General features: G+C 29.2%; 1 protein-coding gene across 1 annotated transcript; it reads left to right on the top strand.

Annotated features, from left to right (window-relative positions):
• The first annotated feature begins 3,223 nt into the window (after window positions 1–3,223).
• Window positions 3,224–23,099, top strand: LOC100215962 (eukaryotic translation initiation factor 3 subunit I). Its single transcript, XM_065813824.1, has 7 exons — window positions 3,224–3,329; window positions 9,032–9,212; window positions 13,708–13,923; window positions 21,951–22,078; window positions 22,163–22,363; window positions 22,480–22,646; window positions 22,938–23,099. The coding sequence occupies exons 1-7, from the start codon at window positions 3,327–3,329 to the stop codon at window positions 23,017–23,019; spliced, it is 978 nt and encodes a 325-aa protein (XP_065669896.1). The 5' UTR covers window positions 3,224–3,326; the 3' UTR covers window positions 23,020–23,099.
• Window positions 23,100–24,045: the final 946 nt, after the last annotated feature.

Genomic DNA, 24,045 nt, shown 5'->3' on the forward strand with positions numbered 1-24,045 from the left:
GTGTTTTGAAAAAGAAAAGGAAAAAAAAAAGGGCTAAAAATGTGTGTAAGTTGGACATACTCCTTCCATTTTTTTATTTTTACTTAAGTACAATTTTTTTTACTTTTCAAACTTTTGGGGCCCCATATAAGCTAAGGGCGCGGTGCAGTTGCACCGGTTAAAGCCATTTATATATAAATACATTTTTGTATATATATATATATATATATATATATATATATATATATATGTATATATACATATATATATATATATATATATATATATATATATATATATATATATATATATATATATATATATATATATATATATATATATATATATATATATATATATACACACACACACAAAATAATTTAAAATAAGTTTTCAAAGTATATAAAAGTGATAGTGTTGCGAACAAGCGGAGGAAGATTATATTAAAAAGAACAAAAAGGTAATAAGAGATAAGTAACTGCTTTTTGAAAATGTATTACATATGGAATTAATCTTATAATTTTACTATTATTTGAAAGAAATAAGTTTTACAAGTGCGGTTCTTGGTAGGTTGTTGAAAATTTATCTTATTTTGACAAATATTTTTTATACCTGATAAATATCTAATAAATGCTTTGTTCGATATTTATGTTTTTGTTTGGTTTTATCGAATTAAATGTTTTTGAATTTCATCAGAAGATATTTTAAACTGATCCATTACAAAATATAGGGAAAAGTGCGGGCATAACCATCCCCGTATCGTTTGGATTAATTTTATATGAAAATAAAAACGAAATATGTTCTTTAACAGTTTAATTCAATAATCACATTAATAAACTTTTTATTGCAATAATTAAGAAAAAAATTATACTTATTTAAAAAAACGGTTGTGCCCCATTGTGAGGCATAACTGCACCCTCATAAAAATCGTTGGGGGTACACTTTCCGTTGTACATTTGCTTTTCAATTGTCACAGCTAAGTCTATCTGCTGATTTTGTTGGACGTCTGCACTGTGAAAACCATCACCAGAAATACATAAAATATACATATTATACACAACTTCTCAGAAACGCAACATGCGCTTTTATTGACATAACCAAAATGAGGGTAACTAACGCAAGGTATGTATGTTGCCATATTAGATTATATTTTTCATAAGGAAATGTTAAAAAACGTTTTTGTCTCCATATGCTGTTATCCTCATACTTCCCCTACTTCTTTTACGCATGATTTAAAATTTTTTTCTTGAATTTTTTTACATGCTAAGTTTTTCCCGAAATTTATAAAAAAATGATTAAAACTTTCTACATACTTTTTTTTGTTATCAGTGTATAAATACCTTGGCCCTTGATATTTTGACTACTCCTTGATTTGTGTTGGTGACTTTGTGTTTTGGGAACTCTGATTCTAGTTTGTGTTCAACTTGGGCTGATGTTCTTCTCAGACAAGTGTTGAAGGTTTTTTTCTTTTTTGTCGGTTTTAAGTAAAAGTTCATTTTACCCCATGGTTTTCATCTTCTTGTGTAGGTACTATTTTCAATGGTAATTATTTTGTTCATCTTTTTTACAAAAACTCTCTTGAAAACAAATATCTTTACTAAATTTTGTATTTTATCACAGAAGTTAGGTTCTAGAGACTTTTTGAAAATTTTCAGCAGTATCATTAATAAAGCTAAGTCTATAATGCATAGGTTTGATCTTACTACTTTTACAATGGATAAAGCAAAACTATTTGCAATGAGTTTTTTTTTTTTTTTTAATCAAACTTGATTCTTGTATCTAATGGCCATACTCTTCCTGTCATTACAGAAAGTTTTAGGTTAATCCATTTTTAGACATCCAAAAAACTCCAATTTCCGTTGATAAAGGTATATTTTGATCGTAAACTTATCTACTTATAGTACTTCAGATAACATTCTAGTAATAGCTTATCTACTGATAATTGTCCAGACAATATTTTAGTCATAGCTTATCCTTATTCAAGATTTATTTAATACTCTCTAAACTATTTAAAAAGTAACTGAACGTTGTTTTTCTGCTTGCTGGAAAATAGAATCTGTGGCTCAAATTTTTAAAAAACTCTGGTGAACATTCTGACCCCTTTTTTGATTGATCAATCAGTCTTCTCTTTATTATTAGCAAGATCTTTAAGTCTTTAAGAAAAAATTTAAAATATCTTATCTTGATTTTTATAAATTACTCTCTGACAATTATAATAGATTTCGATCCTGATGTTCTACACTATTATAACAGAAAGGTTCAATTGTGCATGAGATGGTGGAGGTAAGACACTTAGTCTTGACAAAGGTTTTTGATAAAATTTGGTTTGATGAGTTCTAATTTTCTCCATTAAGTTGCTTCATATTTTGTATGAAGGAAAACTTTTAAGAATAAAAAATCATTTTTTTCTAACCGCAGTATTAAAGACGTCCTTAAAGGCTGACACTCTTCTGTAACTACTTGGGGTTGGCAGCGGCTTGTGATTTTTAACTCTAACAAAACTCAGTTATTAACTACAAAAAAATATCGCAATGTTTTCTATACCCATACTTTAATGAGGTTAGCATCTCTTTTATTAAGTCCTCTACTTAACGTCTTCTCAAATTATTATTTAATACTGAACTTTCATGGAAACAATCAATTGGAAAGTAAGCATCTGCTAATGTTGTCTTACTTCCAAGATTGAGAAACTATTCCATCTTCGTAAGATTGCATCTCTTTCTCTTTTCTACAAATGGTATTACGATCCCTGCTCAAACGAGATGTATTTACTAATTCCATCAGCGAAAATGACTTTTCGATTGACTTTTTATTCAGCAAAAGACTTATAAAAGCCTCTTGATGACCACACAAAATAAACAGTTAAAATAATAATAATAATCACATCTGATAATGCATTTTGTGGATTTTGATCAACTGGAGTTCTACCAATCAACAAAAAACTGTTTAATATTTTTCAGCCATTTGTAAAAGAAAGCTTACTAAAAATGGAACGTTTTTGACATAAATAATTTTATGTATAGAAAAAAAATGTCATGAAAAAAATTCCTACAATATATTGAATTGTTTCTTACTTTTCTCTAGCCTGTTTTCCTTTTATTAAAAATTAGTAAAGATTAGTAGTACTACTGAAACGAAATAAACCTATTGGGTAGAAATCATTTTTTTTTTGTTTAAGTACCTTTTCGGTCCGGTTGTGTTTTGTTCGGTAAATGTGCGGTTTATTTTTGATTGGCTCGGATTTATTTTTGATTGACATTCTCTTGATGTTTTATGAACTTTTTTAGTCGCATGTGTAATCCAAAATGGCGTTTTAATCGTTAAAGAAAAGTCATCGTATTAATAAAATGGTGTGTTAACTTGTGTCTTTTAACAATTATCTTTAAATGCTTATTTTAATATATTTTATTTTTTCATGCTATCAGCTTTTTAATTATTGCTATTTTTGATTATTTAAAATCTGTTATTTTGAGGATTTATATTTATATCTGCAACACTCGAGAAAACCAGTTAATAAATAAACTTTTTGTTTATAATATTCAATTAATTAATAATTATTCAGAACCCAAAAATCTTAATAATTTATCTTTTTAAGTTTTAATGGTATTTTGAAGCTATATTATTAAAACAGTAACCAGAATTTATTAAAATTTATGACAACTAAGGACAATTATTCTAAGACAATAAATATGTGTAAAGTACTCTAATTGGAGGCAACCAATTTCAGATTTGAAAGTTAGAGCAACATGTAGAAGTTTGTAGTAATAATTTTATTGTCGGTTAAGTTTTGCTATTTTAAAAGTTTTCTTTTTTTTTATACATATTATGTAAAAACCAGCTCTCTCACACTGGCACGCACATCTTTTTCACTTGTTTTCAAAACTCCAAGAATGAAAAAAAGGAAAGAATTTTTAGCAAATGTGCTTCTCCTTTCCATATGGAATATATATATGACATCTCAATTAAATTGGTCCAATTATTTTCTCAAACAATATAATTAACTGTACACGGGTGTCATGTCAACATATGATTGGCTACTTTTTGGACAAACATTTACATTTTGTATGTTACTCTATGTGGGTATTATCTTGGCCAACTGTTAATATTAGTATTCAGTATTGCCTTAGTTCTATGTAGCGTTGTGGTTAAGATTGACATAGAAGTAGCTGGTGATTGCGTCAATGTTAGTTTCATGCATGTATTACTAAGATAGTGTTACATTGGGTTAGTGTTAGTCTAACTAAGTATTTCATACTCCACAACTTTTACATGAGCAGTTTTCAGCTTACATAACAACATAAAAAATGTATTATTAGTCAACAGGGTCAAACTAGTCACTAAATAGAACTATAATTTTTAAGTAATCACTGGTATCATAATTTTACCTAATTTTATTTGATTTGTGTACCTTTTTATTTTTTATTTTTTTTACTTTTAATTCACTCTCAATAAGGCTGCAAGCAACCACTATTATGTTGGGAATTACTAGAAAAAAGAATAGAGTTATAGAGCAAGGAAACAGTTGGCAGAAGACTTAAAAAGTTGAAGGTTGTATAAGTCGGGAAAACATAAAGATGGGAGGTCCAAAGGATTGAAGTGCTGGAGAAAAAGCTAGCAAATAAAAGTTTTTGGAGCATGCAGGGACAGATACATTAAAAAAAGAATGAGACTTTGATGAATGACTAGTCAAGCAAGAGTGAGTTTTGATTGATGGAACTAGAGATGGAAGTTCCTTTGAGCAGTAGCCATGATAGTATTTGTAGAAAAGAGAAAGAAATGCAACTTTACGATGATGGGAAAGAGGCTCAAGCTTAGCAGATAAACTGGGTCCAACTGCTTTATAATGCATTTTTGGACCTTGTTTAGAAGAGAAAGAGCATCATTTGATGAATCATATTATATACAAGGACGAAGAGATTTGTAGAGGTAGAGAATGGAATCAGGAAAGAGAAATAAGCAAGCACAATAAAGAGAAGCAATCTTAGCAGATGCTAATTTAGCAATATATTGTATATAGGTCAAATCATTATATTTCTCTGATTTTCCTGTTTTTTTACATATTGTTATGTGCATCATGTAGATAGGTTAATTTTGAAATTTCAGACTTTCAAGTACAACAGTTCAGAAATTATAGCCTTACAAACATAACACAGTGGCCCCCCTCGATTTACAAATGGTCAAAACAGACTTTTTTAGAGCTGTATAACTTTTTTCTCACTTTCAACAAGTGTCTCATTTTTTCTAGAACTATTTTCTGGATAGTTCTCTCTTTAAAAAAGTGGTTTTTATTAACTTGTGTTAAATTAGAAAAAAATTATGACCTCCTCAACTTTGGAAAAAATCATAAAATTGCTAAAATATGCCAAAATGAAACTAACTGTAGCATTATTCTGTTCATCTACAAGTCTTTACAGATAGCTTTTCTGATTAGCGACTACTGTCTGCAATAAACGGGCAAAATATAAGCAGCTTGTTGCAGTTTAGAGCTTAAATATATCTCACTCACCTAAAAAGTCCAATTTTCAGCCATTTTGAGATGCTTGTAAATTTTTCTAACACTTTGTTTTGATCTAAGATTAACAGCATATAAGACCATTAGACATAACTATCTGAAAATGCAAACATTATAAACTTGTCAAATCCACACCAAAAATGCCAGCATTTTTAAATCACCCTATTTTTCAATCATCAGCGGTTTTATGTGTTACTAGAAACCAGTGCCCCTCTAATCTGCCAACTGGCCTATGTAAAGGGTGCAACTAATTATAAGTCATTTCTTAATAAAAGGAAAGATATGGTTGGTTGTCCTCTCCTTGATCTGGTCTTTGTAGTAGATAGGAGCATAAATAAAGGGGTCAGTAACTTTTTAGAGACCTTCATTATGGTTCAAATAAAGGTCTCTAAATTAATTTAGATATTTAGGTACTTAATACCTAAATATCTAAATTAATTTCGAAATGAAACCATTATTTCTTTAAATTCTATTTTATTATAGGTAATCAGTGGTGTTTGTGTGGTCTGGACCTCCCCCTCCCTCTCCCCCACTTACTAAGGTGAGGGGGTGGGGGTTTGGGGTGGCACCAATCAAATTCAATTAACTTTTAGTAATATAATTAATTTTTGTTAATTCCCTTTTAAGACCATTACATTGTATATTTGCTAGAAAATCTCACACGCATTTTTGATAGTTTAATTTTGAAATTTAATGATTTGACCCATATACGGTTTCCATGAAAGGTCATTAGTAAACAATAATCCAAGAAGATTTAAAGAAGAGGACTCAATGAGAGGGTTGCCATTCATAAATATAGGAATGTTGACAGTACTGCGATAGTTTTTTGCAGTAAATAACTGAGTTTTGTTGGAGTTGAAAATTACAAGCTACTGTGAGCCCGAATTGAAGAGAGTTCAACAATTTTGTAAGACTATGACAGGAATGTTGTCTGGACCACAAGCCGTAAAGTAGTTAAATTGAGATGTGACTTGAGTTGAAGCTGGAGTGATTTGAATGTCTAACAATGTGTTAACCTGTTTAAAAAGTTATTTTCAAATAGTTCTGCTTTATCCTTGGGAGAGGTAATGAGATCATTCCCATGAATGAGAGATGGAATGTTAGACCTACCCTTGTAAACGGTGCTGTTGAAGATTTTCTAAAAATCTCTAGAGCCTAACCTCTGATATTAGATACAAAATTTAGTGAACTAAGAATAATGGAGCTTAGTATCTGACAGCACCTTTTTACATTGATTTCTTGCAATGATAAATAGCTGTTCTCAAGAGAGTTGTTCTTTTGAAAAGGATGGAAAAAATGATTATGATTAGGTATAGCAGCTGCGCAAGAAGGTGAAAACCATGAAGTAGAATGAGGCTTAACTTGGAACCGACGAGAAGGAATAAAAGTATCCATTCATGTCTGAATCCAGGAGGTTATGTAGGAGGCACATTTTTCAGCTGAGAGGGAAAAGACATCAGCCCAAGGACTGTCACGAAGAAAATCACGAAAAGAGTCCCCATCAGCTTTAGGGTAGTAGTAAGTATTGCAATGATAGGGTGAGTCCAAAAATGAATTACAAGATGAAAGATTTAAAGAGATCATTGTATTGTCAGAACAACCTAAGGAAAAAAAGGAGAAACTGATCACAAGCTAGGATCAGAGACCAGACATAAATCAAGGAGTGAAGGTAAATAATTAGAGTTGTCAGGAAAACGAGTCACAAAGTTAACTGAGTAAGAGATTAAGAAATACAGAAGTTATAGGCTTTAGTGCCAGCAGGGCCAGTGTCGTTAGAGCCGAGCCATTCAGTGTGATTAAAGTCACCAATAACAGCAATATTGGCAGAGGGATAAAGAGAGAGCATGGTCAATATTATCAGAGATTTTAAAGTTCATCAAAACAAGGGGGTACCGCCGCCCAAATTTTTTTCCTAGAATCGGCTCTGGTTTTCCCCTAAGCCAAGCACATGACTATTGAAGTCTTTGCAAATCAAAGGATTGTACTCATCAATATTGAGATCAGAAGAAGAAATAGCAGAATTTAAATTAGTCTCACCAAGAGCAAGCAAGTCTGGTGAATTTTGCAAGAGGTAAGATTCAACTCATAGAAGTTTGCTTCGCAAACTACGAATATAAGTTAAAGGTATTAAAATAGTTAGGTGATGGGGATGGTTTTTTATGTTTAATATTTTGATTTACTTTTGGCATATTTAAGTTTAAAGAGAACTTGACTCAATTATAGATAGAGCACAGCCTCTCAAGCAATCAGCTATGCAATTTTCTTAGTCCTGTTAATTAACTGTAAGTCCTAACATTGGGTTCCTTATGTGACCTAGGCAATGTACACCAAAAGCATTAACAGGAACACCATCTATGCCTAACACAGTACTCTCAACACTCTGATATTTTGCAGCTGTTGATGGAATCAGCTTCTCTGAGACCTACCACAGAATTTGGGAAACCTTACTACCAGCTGACCTCAGAACCATTAAACTGAGTTTTGGAGCTGTGCCCTCATTAGGAGATAGTAGGAAGAGTTGTATAGTCACTATCAAGGCGGCACAAGCAAAAATCTATGAGAAAAGTCAAGAAGATCCAGCATTCATCATCTTAGGCAGGAAACAATGTAATACAGGTTTACATCTACGTTAGCCTAAAAGATGAAGAAGGGGTTCAAGGCTGGTCAGCAGAATTATTCTGCTTACCCCTAAAGTCTTTGCTAGGGAGGCATCGTACAAGACAGTAGCTGGATACAGTTAACATCTGCCCAAGATGAGTATTTTTATCGAGACACCATCTCTAGCCTTTACTCAACCAAAAGTCCCAAGGCAGGGATTTTTTATGTTTGAGTTAGTTTATAGCCTTAAGCACACTCTACAAGGCAGCAGGGCATGCGGCAGTTAGTACTGGGTTACTTAAAACCAGTAGCAGGGTAGTTGTGATGATCCTAAACTTGACCTGACCTGGATTAAATAAAAGGAGCTACTTCCTGCAAACAGCTCCTTAAAACATCGGGCATGATATTTTGGAAATGCATTAGAAAATATTACATGCAACAAAATACTAGAGATTGAGGAAATTAAGTTGAGTTTTAGAAAAGTCTGGGAGAAATCAGGCGATAAGACTCTGCAACTAACATTACCTATATTAATTGTATATCATAAACATATGTAGGATTTAAATCTGCGCTTTGTTTTATAACTCCTCTATGCTTCAGATGTTGATTGTATTAATGCTTATATCTTTGCAATTGATGAGCATTTTCCTAAACCCGTCTATTTTTTAATAGGTTGGGGCAACATAGGGCTACTGTTGACCTAACTGAGTATTTATACTCCATAACTTTTACGTATTTAACAGCTTTTGCAGCAAAAACATTCTATCTAAAAAATTATTAGTCATTAGGGTCAAACTAGGTAGTCAATAGAGCTAAAACTTTCTACTAATAACTAATTACTAGTGTATTTATTTTACCTGCTTTGTGTACTTTTAAATCAAAGTTTTTTTTAATAAAAGAATATTTTTATTATAAAATTTTGCTTTTTTGTATTTTATTTAGAAACCATTACTTCTCCATGGTCATGAGCGATCTATAACGCAGATAAAATATAACCGTGAAGGTGATCTTTTATTTTCTTCAGCAAAAGATAAGAGACCAACAGTATGGTTTTCTATTAACGGTGAACGCCTTGGAACTTATGATGGTCATGGTGGTGCCGTTTATTGTCTTGATCCAAGTTGTATCTTTTCTTTCAAGCTATAGTTTTGTGAACTTGTTTTATCCTGGCTGAATATGATTTTTTTTAAACCTGGCTTCAGATAAATAATAAGATGAGTTGGTTGTCATAAGCAATCAACTTCATTGTTTTTGTTTAAGTTAACTCCTTTTAACTAAAAAAAAAATTTCAAGGAATTATAAAGTATATTATTAAAGTATACTATATTGAAATTTAATTTGTTAAAAATCGATATCTAAAAATTTTATTTTGAAGTTTAAGTTAAAGTTTTTTTGAAAATTCTAACTGTTATCAAGACAAGATAATAAAACAATTGTGTTTTATAAGAAATTTTTATTTTTCTGAAAATATAACGTTTTGTATATAATCTTGTATTGCTATGTAAATATCTTAAATAGCCATAGGAATATAAATTTGATAGTATAAATGTGAAAAGCGTTGTTAGTTATTCTAAAAACCAATTCCAATTTAACACTTTTTAAAATACAAATAAAGGTTTTAGAAAATATTCTTTTAAATTATTTTACCCTCTGTGCAGATTCACCCATCTTTTATAGATTCACACATCTTTTATAGTTGAGTAAAGCTTTAGTTGCAAAAAGTAAAGCTTAAGTTGCAAAAAGTTGCATTAAAGAAAGAAAAAAAGTTAAATAATGTAAACTAGAAAAGTTAAAAGTCAAAATTCCCTCAGAATAAATGATGAAATTCATGATGATTTTTCACAAAAATGGGTTGTTAGCTATATTTCTATTGTATACAAGTAAAGTTTTACCTGAAGATGTACAAGATTTTGTTAAAACATTTTATGACTCCTAAAAGTGATTTTTGACTCATAAAACATTTTATGACTTAAAATATTGGTTAGGACTGGGAGATTTGATATTGAATATTATTCTGAAAATCTAAATTGAGATTAAAACAAATTAAATGCAATTAAAAAAAACAATTTTAGATTGAATAAATTTAGAATTTTTAATTTAAAAAAACTGAATACTTGTATTTTATATGATGAAACATATGCATATAATAGATGTTCTGATTATTTTTTGTGTTTTTTACTAATATAGATTAGTACATACCTACATACTAGGGTGCTCTGAAAAATTTTAAGTTAAAATTATTTAGCTGCATGGATATTTTCCCATTCTTTTCATCATAAAATACAAGAAAAATTATACTTTAGTATTTAATTTAAGATTTAGAAACAACTGTAACCCTTGCCACCACAAAGTGTTTTTTATATTATTTAACATAGAAAGTACTACGAAAAAATTGTAATATTGAAAATATAACAAAGTTTAGAAAAACTGTTGATATGTTCATTTAAACAATGAACATAATGAAAAAATTTTAGTAAGGTTATTTTATAAGATTTAAAATGCTAAATTAGTACTGATGTCTTTAAGGAAAAAAACAGTTTTTAAATGTTACCCAGGGTTCCTTTTTAAAATCTGGTACTTTTTGTCTGTATTTTTCAATAACCTGTAGCAAATATTGTTTCTGTATTTCATATTTAGTTAAAGTGTTTGCAAAGAATTAGTTAGTTAAAGTGGCAGCTTCAATTCCGATTAGGTTGAACAGGAGCCAAGATTTCTTCCCAATCAAATGTACTAATATTGTGGATGAAACCAACTGCGGAAAAACTTGTGCTCTTTTATCCAGTGGCTTGTCTTTTTTTACTTTGATAAGTTGTCCGGCTATTTGTTTCTTTTCCAATTCTGGCACCAAACTTGAAAAGAAAAAAAGTAGCAGTTTCTTTGGTTAGATACCACAGATGTCTGTTCAGTGCAAGAATGGTTGCTTCACCAACCTCTAGGTCAGTTTTCTTTAACATGTGAAGATCATGGTATAACTGGAGATCATTTGATGGTGCATTAGCTGCAAAAGGGGTGGCTAGCTCTACTACACTTTTACTTATAAGAGTGCATTAAATATGCAGATACGACCCAGTTTCTCCATTTTGTCTTGATCATAATTCAGCTGGTCACCAAAGGCATACATCTTAGCACTATATATAACATTTGCCATTCAGCAGGCATGATGGTTTGCACCAGGTTTTAGCCAGTGCACTCCACAAGGGTGCACTGGCTAAAACCTGGTGCAAACCATCATGCCCGCTTTAATACTTTTCTCCCAAAAGTATTAATATAAGTTCTTCACATTCTCTGTAATCATCCTGAGGCCAGCTGTCACCGTCAGCTGAAGTCAACATTTGTTGCAAAAAATTAACAACTTTGTCTTTCTGCTGTTTAAGACAATGATCAGTGATATGGAAAATTTTAAATTTTGATCAATCTTCGATGGTTTCCCAAGATTTCTTAAATTCTTTGGACTCAGGAGTGTCAGGACTGGATGTTGGACTCAAAATCTTTTGCCAGGCAGAACATAAAGTTCTTTCCATTACATGATGTTGACAAGCAAAATAGAAAAGTTTCTTGTCTAGCAATGATTCCAACTGTACGCATGCATCGTTTTTCCACCCAGAATTTGATGCTGTGGTATCAAAAACTAGTCCAACAATTGACTGTTTTACCTTCCACCGAACCAAAAGAGAACAGCTGGTGTTAGCCATAGTTGCACCAGTTCCATCAGAGATTACTGGAACCTCAAGTAGTTTATCTTCTCAGTTTAGAATCCTTGCTATAAGAACACCTATTCGTTCAGCATCCTCTAGAACAATTTTTCCATCCCAATGTAATGTAACATACTTTGAGGAAATGGATTTAGTTTCAATCTCATCCCCATATTTTATTTGAAGTTTTTTAGCTGCTGTTCTGCTGCTTGTTTTTGATCAAGTCACACACTGCAAATCAGCACCACCCTCTGAAATTATAGCTGCCATGGAAGCTGTTCTTTTACCAGCTGATAAATTTAAGCGATCTGCCATTGCTGAAATTTTTTCACTTTCGAATGGATTGCATGGAAGAGCCAGTGTAATTACTCTGTTTTTATCAGGTTGGATGTTTTTTGGTTTTGTAGCAGATCTAGGTGGGTCTTCAAAATCTTCATCTTCAGAATTGTCTGAACTGCATGTAACTGTAACACTAGAGTCATCTGCAGATTGCAAGCCTACTTCAGGACTTATAGTTTCAGGTTTTGTGCTTGTTGTTGCTGAAAGATTTTGTCTTCTTTTTTCTTCAACCATTCTTGTCATTTCAATTATCTCTCTCTGTATTTTCTGTATAATTTTCCTTTTGTATGCATGGCTTTCTGATCCCAAAATAACTCGCTTCTGATTTCTAATTGCCATAAGAAATTCAAAATCTTCTGCTCACTATCATGAAGTCGATCAGTTTCTATTTTGTTTTTAGCATCTTGGTGAGTAATATAAAAATAATTTTTCAAATCATCAACAGTTTTACTTTAGCTGCATTAGATTGACATCCTTTCTTCTTTTGAAGTGTTCTATAATCATCATAAAAATCCAAAATTTTTACTTTAACCTTGTCTTTGCCTTAAATTACGATTCCAGCTTTATCCCATTGACTTTGAATTTCTACAATAACTGTGTTTGCTATAGCAACATCACAGTTGACTTATTTGGCATGTTTCATGGGTCCATCTTTTGTAAAGAAAAAGAAATGCACGACATTTCCCTTTGATGGAATTCTTGATGGTAACCATTGAGTTAATGATTTTCTTAATAACCAGATATCAATGTCTTTTCTTAAAACTGGTCTATCCATTATTGGGTTAAAGTAGTGTCCAAGTAATAAAGTGCAATCTTAAAGCTTAGCTTCATCTAATATCTTTGATAATCTTTGATAATAAACCTTGAAATAATAATAAATGATAGAATTAAAGAGATTTTAAGAAAGATATTATAAAAATATATTATTAAAGATAATATACATATTAAGATATTAATTATCAATTAAATATTATTATTTATATGCTTTATTTATAAATTATTTATTTTTATTTATTTATTAATTTTTATTATATTCGTATTATAATTATTTTGTATCATTTATGTAATAACTGCCAAAAATTTGTGTCAAATTTATGTAACATACGTAAATGCAACGTATCGTAAATTTATGTAAAAAAAATTTCAAACTATTAATTTTTGGGAGCTGGTGGCAAGGCTGAAACTACTAAATTGCTTGAAATTTGTTTACTTATTCTAAAATAGATAAAGGAATGGGAAAATCAACAGGGAGCAAGATTTTGAGTGATAAAAAATTTACACTATTTCTAGAACACCCTACTACATACGCACAAACAAAAAAAACTAAAAAATAAAATAGTTTTATGAATAGTTTAATAGAATAGGAAATGTTTCCTTATTTTAAATAATTATCTTTACAATTTAAATTTTTTATAACAAAAATAAAATTTAATATTAAAGAAAAAACTTTTACGCTTTGAAATTGATTATTTGCAAGGTTATAATCCCTTCTCAAATTGCTGTCAAGTTGTTTATTTTAGATGTTTGCATTAATAGTTTAATTTAAGAATAAAAATTTTTGAATTTTTCTTAACATACTACTAACAGGGGATTCTAAGTACCTGATCACAGGTTCTGGTGATAACTCTGCTCGAATTTGGGATATTGAAACTGGTAAAGAGCTTGTAATATATGATACTGGATCAGCTGTTAGGGCATGTGGTTTTTCTTATAGTGGTAAAAAAGTATTTTACTCGACAGACAAAACTATGGGTCAAACATGCGAAATAAAATTATATGATGTAAGAGATTCTATTTCACAAGGTATAATTATTACTATTATTGCTTATTATTATTATTAGTTAAATCAAATTCAATAATGCTGCGGTTTCTTATTTACTTTTTTTTTAATTTTTGTTTTATCATAACAAAATCAAACTTAAACATAAAGCAACATTACAATTTAAGGGATTTTTGAAAATTGTGTAAATACATTATATATTATATAACTATATTACATAATATATCATTATTTAATAATTGAAAATTTTTGTTAAGAGTTTATTACAGAAAAGTTTCTATAAAAAATGTCAAGCAGATAGAGCTAACTTATTTGACATAACTAGGTCTCTGTCAACCGTTTTCTGTGTCTCTTTTGCTTTTTAGATAAATCTTATTGAGGTTAAAATTTTATTACAGCCTGAAGTTTCCAAAATCACCAGGAATTTTTTCATCAATGTTAAAGATACTGTTGTTATGTATAAAATATTGAAGTAAATAAGTATAGTTTTAAAGTATAGTTAATTAATTGTTGACCAAAAGCCAAGATTTTTAAATTGATTGGTTTTTATTAAGTTTACTATGATTTATTGAAGTGAAGACACCAAATTAGCAACAAGTTTAGAAATAGTCGGGTGTGGAATAGACTTATCATGACCCATATTGTACAGGTCCAGAGAGCTAATACAATATTATTGCACGTATGTACAGGCCTTTCCAGGAAAGGCCTGCAGCCGCACGCCTTGTTTGGTTCACCCATAAAATAATTTTTTCAGACAAACTAACAGTGTTTTTATATATTATGTATTTAGAGAATTCGTTCCAAAACAAAGCTAAACCAAAATACAGCAACTAAAGCAAAATACAGATACAAGCTGTATCTGCTTTAAAATTAAAAGGTTAAAAAAAGAAAAATTTATTTATATATATATTAGGGTGGGTCAGATTTTTAATTTATCTGATTTTTGTGTGGTTACTAGTGGCAAAAGTTGCTTCACTGTGTAATATGACTGCCTGAAAAATATTAGCCTTTTCGAGTTTAGTTTAAACGGGGCACTTTTTGCTTATATTATATGGGTATGTGATGGGTACTGTTATTTGCTTACATATCACTTAAAAGTAAATAAAAACACCATGTAAAGAATAAAAGCTACATTTGTTCACTGAAAAAGAATGTAAAAGTGCAAAATCTTTAATAAAGTCCTTTTTATTGTCTAATTTTTATTATTTACACCTCGATTTTGAAGCGGAAACAAGCATTCCATGACGTTTTTCATATGTTGTAAAAATCTTGGGTACTCGAGATACTTATTTAAGCAGACGTTTAGTATTTTTAGAATGGCATAAAGCATCAGGAACTTAAAGAGTGCCATTTGTAACTTTAATGTAGAGAACTTCTTTGTTATTGTCATAACAACAGTTTCTTTGCAATACTTTCTGGTCGATTGCTATTGTATCAGTATGATTAAGACTCTCACATTTCATAATCATTAAAAAATTCTGTGCTCTTTTAGTGCATTTCCAATTTTTCCAATCACAAGCAGTAAACTTTGGTGATGTAATCAACAATTTTTATTAGACTTGTAGTGGGTTTTACAGTCGACATGTGTAAGAGAAAAAGACGATTGGCAAATGCAGGCCACCAGGTATGACTCTGTTTTCCGGGAGGAGTATTTATGAAATACTTCTTCACTTCCACATACAAATTTTATTATCATCGGATAACAGCATTGCATGCTTTAAATAAGTATTTCTGATCTTTAATGAGATCATGAATAGCCTCATTGGGCATTTCAACATTTACTCTATTTACACTGGCAAAGTCAACTACTGGTAGAGAAAGGAAATCAAAAGATAGATTTCTAATAATGCCTTTGAATGCAGTAGGACCAGATGTACTACCATCAAGTGAAGTAAAAATTGCTATGAGAGGCAGCTCATTCAAATGAAACAAATACACCATTAAAGAGGTCTGCCAATACGATTTTCAAGTAAATGAATTATACAATTTTTCTAGCCCGTATTTACATTAGTATCACAAACAACACTTAGTAAAGTCTCAAGAGAGTTTGTCATATCACAGCATCAACTGCTTTACCACTTTGTGGACAAATATGTTTATTGTAGACACTGTTGGGATTTGAGCAGATAATGTAATGATCTTCTTTGATAGAAGTAGCCCAGTTAACTTTACTATTGTCTTGTTCCACTAATCTTTAGGTTTTGTCTATACGGCCATCAAAACTGATTCCAATGTTCTTCGACGCCTTTTAATTGCAAAAGATGTCTTTGCCTTATAAATTTTGCTCGATCCAATATGTATTGTGGTGAATCAAATTATATATCTTTCACCTGTTAAAAGTTTTGCATGAATCTTGGTTTTTAATTTCTGTTCATTCCATTATTTGACAGTTTTCTTTGTATTGAAATACATGGCAATATTTGTGATCATGTCTACTATATAAGCTGTCTTCTGAATTAGTAGTAGCTTCATAATATTCCTCTTTAACGTCACGCGACTGCTTTCTTCTTCACAAGAAAATGACGAAAGTTTGGTATGTTTCCAAATTCTTTTTTTCAAACTGGATTCCTGTTATTTACAAACTTTCTGGAATCATTTCGTTTCTTCTTGGTCAATCTAGCCAATATATATTTTACACTTACTCTTCGGATCAAGCCAAAACTCCCATTCCTTATGAGGAACTTTGTTGAAACAATGGCAGCTTAACCGGTCCTTGATATCACAATTGACACATTTACAAGAACAAATGTCAAATACATTTGGAAAGAACCAAGTTAACACTGAAACATAGATAAATTTCTCTTTTCATCAATATATTTTCTCAATAGTCTTGTATCAGTAACTAATTTATCCAAGCTTTTCAGAATGTTGTTATATGAAATCATTGACAACCCCGCCGATAACCATATGTTTACCATCATCAAATCATCAATAATCATCAAACACTATCTTATTTACGTCTCTGATTGATGCTTCTACAGAGTGTACGGATTTTGAGAAGGTCTTTGCGTGTCTGATGTATAGATTATGCTTAAAGACTTCTGTTTTTGTCAGCAAATGACTTTCACATGGAAATTCACAAGGTTGGCTGAGTGTTCTGTGTCACTACTGAGTGTTATGTGTTATTTCTGGTTTGGTTAAACTTTTTCTTCAAGGTTATCATGCAAAAGAGTAAGAATAAAAAATCATTTAAAAATCCACATAAATAAATAAAAATGTGTCGTATTCTTTTGTGAACATAAATATCAAAAGCCTACAAATCAGTACACAAAAAGTCAAACAATCTTACATTGCATTCAACTTTAATATTAACAATCAAAACCAATTCAAAGTATGCATATTGTGAATGATAAAGTAAAAATAAAGTTAGAAATATGGTTGTTCCAAAAAATGGGCATAGTTTATTCAATGAAATTTTAAATTATATTCGAATTATTTGTGAATTCAAACTGTATGTGAATTCAAACTATTTGTGATTTCAAACCATTTAGAAAAGCTTTATTTAAAAAAATTTCAAGCAACAGTTGCCCCTATAAGATGTTGAAGGAAGCTCGAATTTTCATTGTTTACATATTAATTTCATAATATAGCAACTTTTTGCAAATTTCAGATAGACATCAAATGCAGCTAATACATTTGTTTTGAGAAAAAAAATCGATGTTATTTTTTTTGTTTCTGTTTCTTTTTTTTTTTCAACTTCTTTACCAATGATTAAATTGTGTAAATTAATGAATAAATTAATTAAAGTAAAAAAATTTACATTAATTTTATTCATTGTTATTTTTAATAAGTTTTTATTACTTTTTTAACTTTTCCACTTTAAAATCTTGTTATGTTTAAAAACTCAAATAAAATATTTTAATAGTAGACTTAAAAAAAAGAGTACTTTATTTTCTAGCATGACTAAGTATTGAGAATTAACGCCAAATATAGCAAAAACCTTTTTAAAAACTAAATAAAAAGAAAAGTTTAACTAAATTTCTCATAGTAGCGTAAATAATGAATTAGTTTCTTAATATGCTGACTGATGAAATTTATTAAATAAAGTACGTATTAAATCTTTTTGTAGTAAAATTTTTATGGTTTATAGAAAAGAAAAAAAGACTGATATAGTCTTTTTTCCTTGACTTGTATCCACTTTTGTAGCATCAAATTTTGTAAAATAACAACAACCCTTAAAAAAGAAAACAAAAACAGTATAAATATTTTACAAATTTTTTCTTTTCTTTTTTTAATTTAATTTTTAAGAATTAAAAGAAGAAAAAAAATTTTAATTTTATAATTTTTCTAACATTTTAATTTGAGTTTAAGATTTTGTTTTCTTTTTTAGTAGTTTTTTTTTTTTTTTTTTGTGGATAAGTTCAGCTTTGCAGCAAATTATTGCTGCAGTCAGTTTGTCTAAAAGATTATTTTATGTGTTGACAAACAGGATGTGCGACGGCATGCTTTTCCTGGGAATGCCTGTATATATATTATAGATGTGTAAAAATATTGTATTTAGTATATATACACACACACACACACACACACACACACACACACACACACACACACACACACACACACACACATTGGTGTAAACTGGATTTTTAGACGTTTGAGTTTTGGCACTAACAGGCATAGTGCAAACACCAAACTTTTGTATGTTTATGCTTATATCAAAAAAGAATGTTTTGCAAAGAATTGGTGGGTGATTGGAGCTTGGGAACAAAAAAAACCCAATTTTTGGGCCCATCTAGCCCTTAACATGGGAGCAACAATTTTATTATATTTTCTTTACTATTTATATCTAAATTCATATTCATCAACAAATTTCAAGTTTCATGCAATAATCTCTTAGCGTTCAGTTTTTATGACCCTGCAATGTTTACCCACCCCTCAAATTGAGGGGGGTCAACATTTTACATGGTCAAAGTTTTTGAAAACTAAGAGATTATTGCATGAAATTTGTTGGTGAATATAAATTTAGATAAAAATAGTAAAGAAAATATTTTATAAGCTCGTTGCTCCCACATTAAGGGCTGGGTGGGCCCAAAAATTAGGATTTTTTTGTTCCCAAGCTCCAATCACCCAAATTCTTTGCAAAACATCCTTTTTTGATATAAGCATAAACATAAAAAAAGTTTGGAGTTTGCACAATGCCTGTACGTGTCAAAACTCAAACATCTAAAAATCTAGTGTACACCACTGATATATATACATGTTTAAAATATTTTGTTTTTCAACTTAACCATGCAATTTGTTCTGACAACTCTAGGTGTTTTAAAATGCGTTGAAAAGAAAAAGAAAATTTGTAAGATAAATTATCAATACAAAAGAAAATCTTAAAGAAAAAGAATAAATCTTAGCTTAAAAAACTAAAATTTAAAAAGGAAAATATATTTAAATTATGTTTTTTAAAAATTAATATATTATACGAAATGCTTTGTTAATTATTAAATACATAAATTATTACGAAAATATATCAAAACATAAGTTATGTGATTATTAAATACATAATTAAATATATAATAAAAGTGTATAATAAAAATACAAAATTATTAAATACATAAATTACTATGCAAATATATTAAATACATAAATTACTATGCAAATATATTAAATACATAAATTATTAAGTTTGCTTATTACTTTATTAATCAAAGTAAGAAATTTATTTTAATTTTTATAATAATCCCATTTTATTTAAAAGTTAAAATTTTAAATAAGAAATTCAAAAAATAAAGTTTATATACAATACTGAATTTATTAATAATTTTGGAGCAACTAAAATGATTAGAAAATAAATGCATATAAAATATGTTGGATAAAATGATCGATAGATGTCATTTTTTACCGGACAATGTCCGATGTCTGACGCCTATTTCGAGCCCTGTAATATATATATATATATATATATATATATATATATATATATATATATATATATATATATATATATATATATATATATAATAGGGTGATTCTTAAAACAACTTTTTTAAATTGTCTGCTGCCACTCCCTAAATGTGTCTATGTAATAAATTAATACTAAATTCAAAAAATTTTGAATAAAAAAAAATTTTAAGGTTGCTCAAGACTAAAAATTTTAGGGTTGCTTAAACATCAGATGGGTCCCTAATATTTTTAAAAAAAGTTTTTTAAAAGTATATCATGTTGGGTCTCAAAAGAAGTGAAATTTTATAAAAATTTCAAAAATAATAAAAAAAATTTATGAAAACACAAATTAAAAAGTTTATTTAATAAAACTATGAAAGTACTTTTTTATTTTTTGTTAAAAAATGATGGTTTTTAAGCCATAAAATTTAAACTAGTAATCTTTATATAAAATGATTATTTTTGAAATTTTTATAAAGTTTCACTTCTTTTGAGACCCAACATGAAATGCTTTTAAAGAACTTTTTTTTTCAAAATATTAGGGGCCTGTCTGATGTTTAAGCATCTTCAGGAATCCCTAAAAAAAATTTTATTCAAAAATTTTTATAATTTAGCATTGATTTATTACATAGAACACATTTAAGGGGTGGCAGCAGACAATTTCAAAAAAAGTTGTTTTTAGAATCACCCTAAATATGTATATATATACACACACACATACACATAAATAAACATACATTGTCTGACTTTCTTGATAAAACATGCAATAATTGCACTATATGGACAAAGGGTTCTAAAATCTTTTTTTTTATTTTATTTTTATTTTTATTATTATTAGTCAGGGGAGATTGGGAAGAAGTGGGACAGCCTGAAATTTTTAATTAGGAGTGGTGCCTAAATACTGTTATTTAATGCAAACAAATTTCTTCCCCTCTATTTAGCAGAAATTGCTTTGTTTCCATGCGTGCGCTAGAAGCTACATTAGGGTTTGGGGTAAAGTGGGACAGAAAAAAGAAATATTTATACCCCGCTTCTTCCCGTCGCCATTTGATTATTTCGATTGGTCAAAGCTCTTGAACATTTTATGTCGATTAGGTGATTTTATGATTTTATCAGTTTCTATTTAATAATTTGTGTTAAAATGTTGTTTTAAATTTATTTGTCCCACATCTACTCACACTTGTCCCACTTTACCTCAATGGCATGGTTTCTCTAAAAGCAAAAATTTATATACTTAGTTATAATTGGCTGGAAACCTAAGGGACTAAATTCGTGACTAAATAGAAGGTTCATTCATAAAAACTTGTTTGGTTCAGTTTATACATCAAATAAAAAAGATATTGCAATTACCCTTAAAAAAAATTTACATGTCCCACTCTGCCTCATTTTTTCTGTCTGAAAAATTAAAGCGCATATTTAAAGAATTAAAGTTATATTAGGAAATTGTGGTCCTTAGGTACAAATTATTCATAATATATTATCGATCTTGTTTATATATTGTTATGGCAAAACTTTTGTGATAAAAATTTTGTGCCAATCTTATGCCCACCAAAAATAGTTTGAGGTCAGTAATTTATTTTCCTATCTATTTTGGTCAGCTAACTCTTTTGTATTTTTATTTTAACTTTCTATAATTTGAATCTCTATTTCAAAAACCTCCAGATTTGAATTGAATTTTAGATTTTATTTTAGTAAATTTCATTCTCTCTGTAAACAGAACTTTCTTAATTTCTGATCTATAAAATACTTGTTAAACCATTGAATTCTTTTTTTATATTTGAAATGTTTTGAGTTTTTGAAAGAACAACGTGACTTATTCTTCTGTTAAAAGAAAATATTCCAATTATATAATTTTATTTCCAACGTTATTTTATTAGACTGAATACTTTTATAAGTTATTGTTTTTCGGCCCACCCTACAGATTATTTTGTCTACTAAATATTTGTTTTATATAAAAATAGTAAAAAAAAAAAGTATTTTTGTGAAAAACATTGGCTTTGTTTCCAATTTTTTGTTTTGATAAATAAGGAACTTCTTATATGGATATAAAAAAAAAATTTAATAATTTTTTGTATTTTATATGTTTTGAATGATGGCATAAGATTTTCTGGAATATTTTTAAACTAATGTAATATTGTATAAAACATAATATTTCTTTAAGAATATTTTTTAGGTACACCAACACCATATCTTGTTATACCTGTGCCTGATTCAAAAGTTACCTCAGCAGTTTGGGGACCTTTAGATGAGTTTATTATAACTGGTCACGAAAATGGAACTGTTTCTAAATGGTGTGCTCAGGTCAGAAAGTAACAAATATGAAGTTGCAATTTTTAACTCAATAATTTTTTTTTTTTCCTTCAGTTTTTTATCTCTTTCTTTTAGACTGGTGTTCTTATAAAATCTATGCGTGCTCACATTGATAAAGTAAGTGACCTACAAAAAAGTTCTAATGAAATGATGTTTATAACTGCATCAAAAGATAACACTTCTAAGTTATTTGATACTGAAACAATGCAACTTTTAAAAACATACAAAACAGATAGACCTGTAAACTCTGCTGCTATTTCGCCCATTCGTGATCAGGTATTTTTCATTTAAAATATTTTAAATCAGTTTTAATTTTAACTTGAAAGCAAAACTTCCGTTTATTTATATGAAATCATATAAGTGATTATCTGTAAAAAGTAGCGTGTATACAGGTTGTGCTTGGAGGTGGCCAAGAAGCTATGGAGGTTACGACAACCTCTACGAGAATTGGAAAATTTGATGCAAGGTTTTTTCATATGATATTTGAAGAAGAGATCGGACGAGTTAAAGGTCATTTTGGTCCCATCAACAGTTTAGCCTTTCATCCTAATGGGAAAAGGTGCGTTGTTTTTTTTTTTTATTTATTGTTTTTTTTTAATGAATAAAGAAAATTGTATTTACAGTAGTATCCCGTTAACTCGGACTCTGAACGGGTATATATATTTAATCCCACTAAGCGAATGACCGAGTTAAGCGAAGCTTTTGGTACGTATAAAGAATTCAAAGGGAATTGAAAATTTTTCGACTTATCTAGGGTCCGAGTTAACGGGATTCTACTGTATTTATAAAAAATACAGTAAGGAAAATTTTAAATGTTAAATAATAATACGTTTGTTTTTATGTGGTATAGTTACAGCAGTGGAGGAGAAGATGGTTACGTTCGAAGTCACGTATTCGATAAATCTTATTACGAATTTGAATTCGAGTACTAATATTATTTAGAAATGTTGACAATGAGTAGCTGAAACTATAAATATTGTGATGATATGCAAATATATACTGTATTCAATAATTGGTTTAGATTTAGTTTCTTTATGAAAGGACAAATTTTCTATAATTTTTATCATGGTCTCTTATCGGTTCAATGAAATTTATTTACTTTTATATTCGTTATTTGCATAGTAAATTCCAATGAAGCTAAATTTACTGCCTGCTCTTCACACTAAAGAGTTATACAGGACAGAAGCCATTCTCACTCCATATGAATATTTCTATCCTCGTCCTGTTTTTATCACGTTTTTTACAATCCTTTTAAGTTTGTCCTTTATACTAACTTGGTCAAACTAAACCAATTGCCGTAACGTTTCTCCGCCCCGTTTCTTAAATAAATTTAAGTATTTCGTTGTTTTTTTTTTTAAACTTCATAATACTAAGATAAGAATTGATAATTATTTACCGCAGAAACGACTGCTGCAATTTTTTTAGTGCCTTAATTTCTTTATCTTGGTATTAGTGCAACTCGGGTTTCTATTTTACTTTGTGCTTTATTTATATCTTCGTTTGCATTTGACGCTTACTTAAAAAAGAAATTTAATTGTTAAACTTTAATCTTATTTTTATTATTTTTAAAATTCAAGTTAATAACCGTCCTAAAAATAACAAGAGTTGAATGAGGTAAAAATAATGTATATTTTTTAATGTCATTTAGGTGGTACAAACCCTTTATTTTGCAGAAATCTAAAAAAAACTATTACAATATTTGAAGTATAATTTAATTAGGAAATAAGTTTTTAAAGTTATTTTTTGAAAATTTTTATCAAAAAAATGATTTAAGTACTTTTAATTTTTTCTTAGTCTTAATTTTTTCAGGCATAGCAACGGCCTTAGCAACTATCTTTTTACTAACTCTTACTTGATAAACTCTTAAGTTGCGTGTTAAGTTAAATTTATTAGTCATACTTTCAAATTATAGAAATTTATAGAATTCATAGAGTTATAAAATCTTTTACTTCATTATT

Source organism: Hydra vulgaris, chromosome 12, assembly GCF_038396675.1.
Source record: "Hydra vulgaris chromosome 12, alternate assembly HydraT2T_AEP".
NCBI lineage: Eukaryota > Metazoa > Cnidaria > Hydrozoa > Anthoathecata > Hydridae > Hydra > Hydra vulgaris.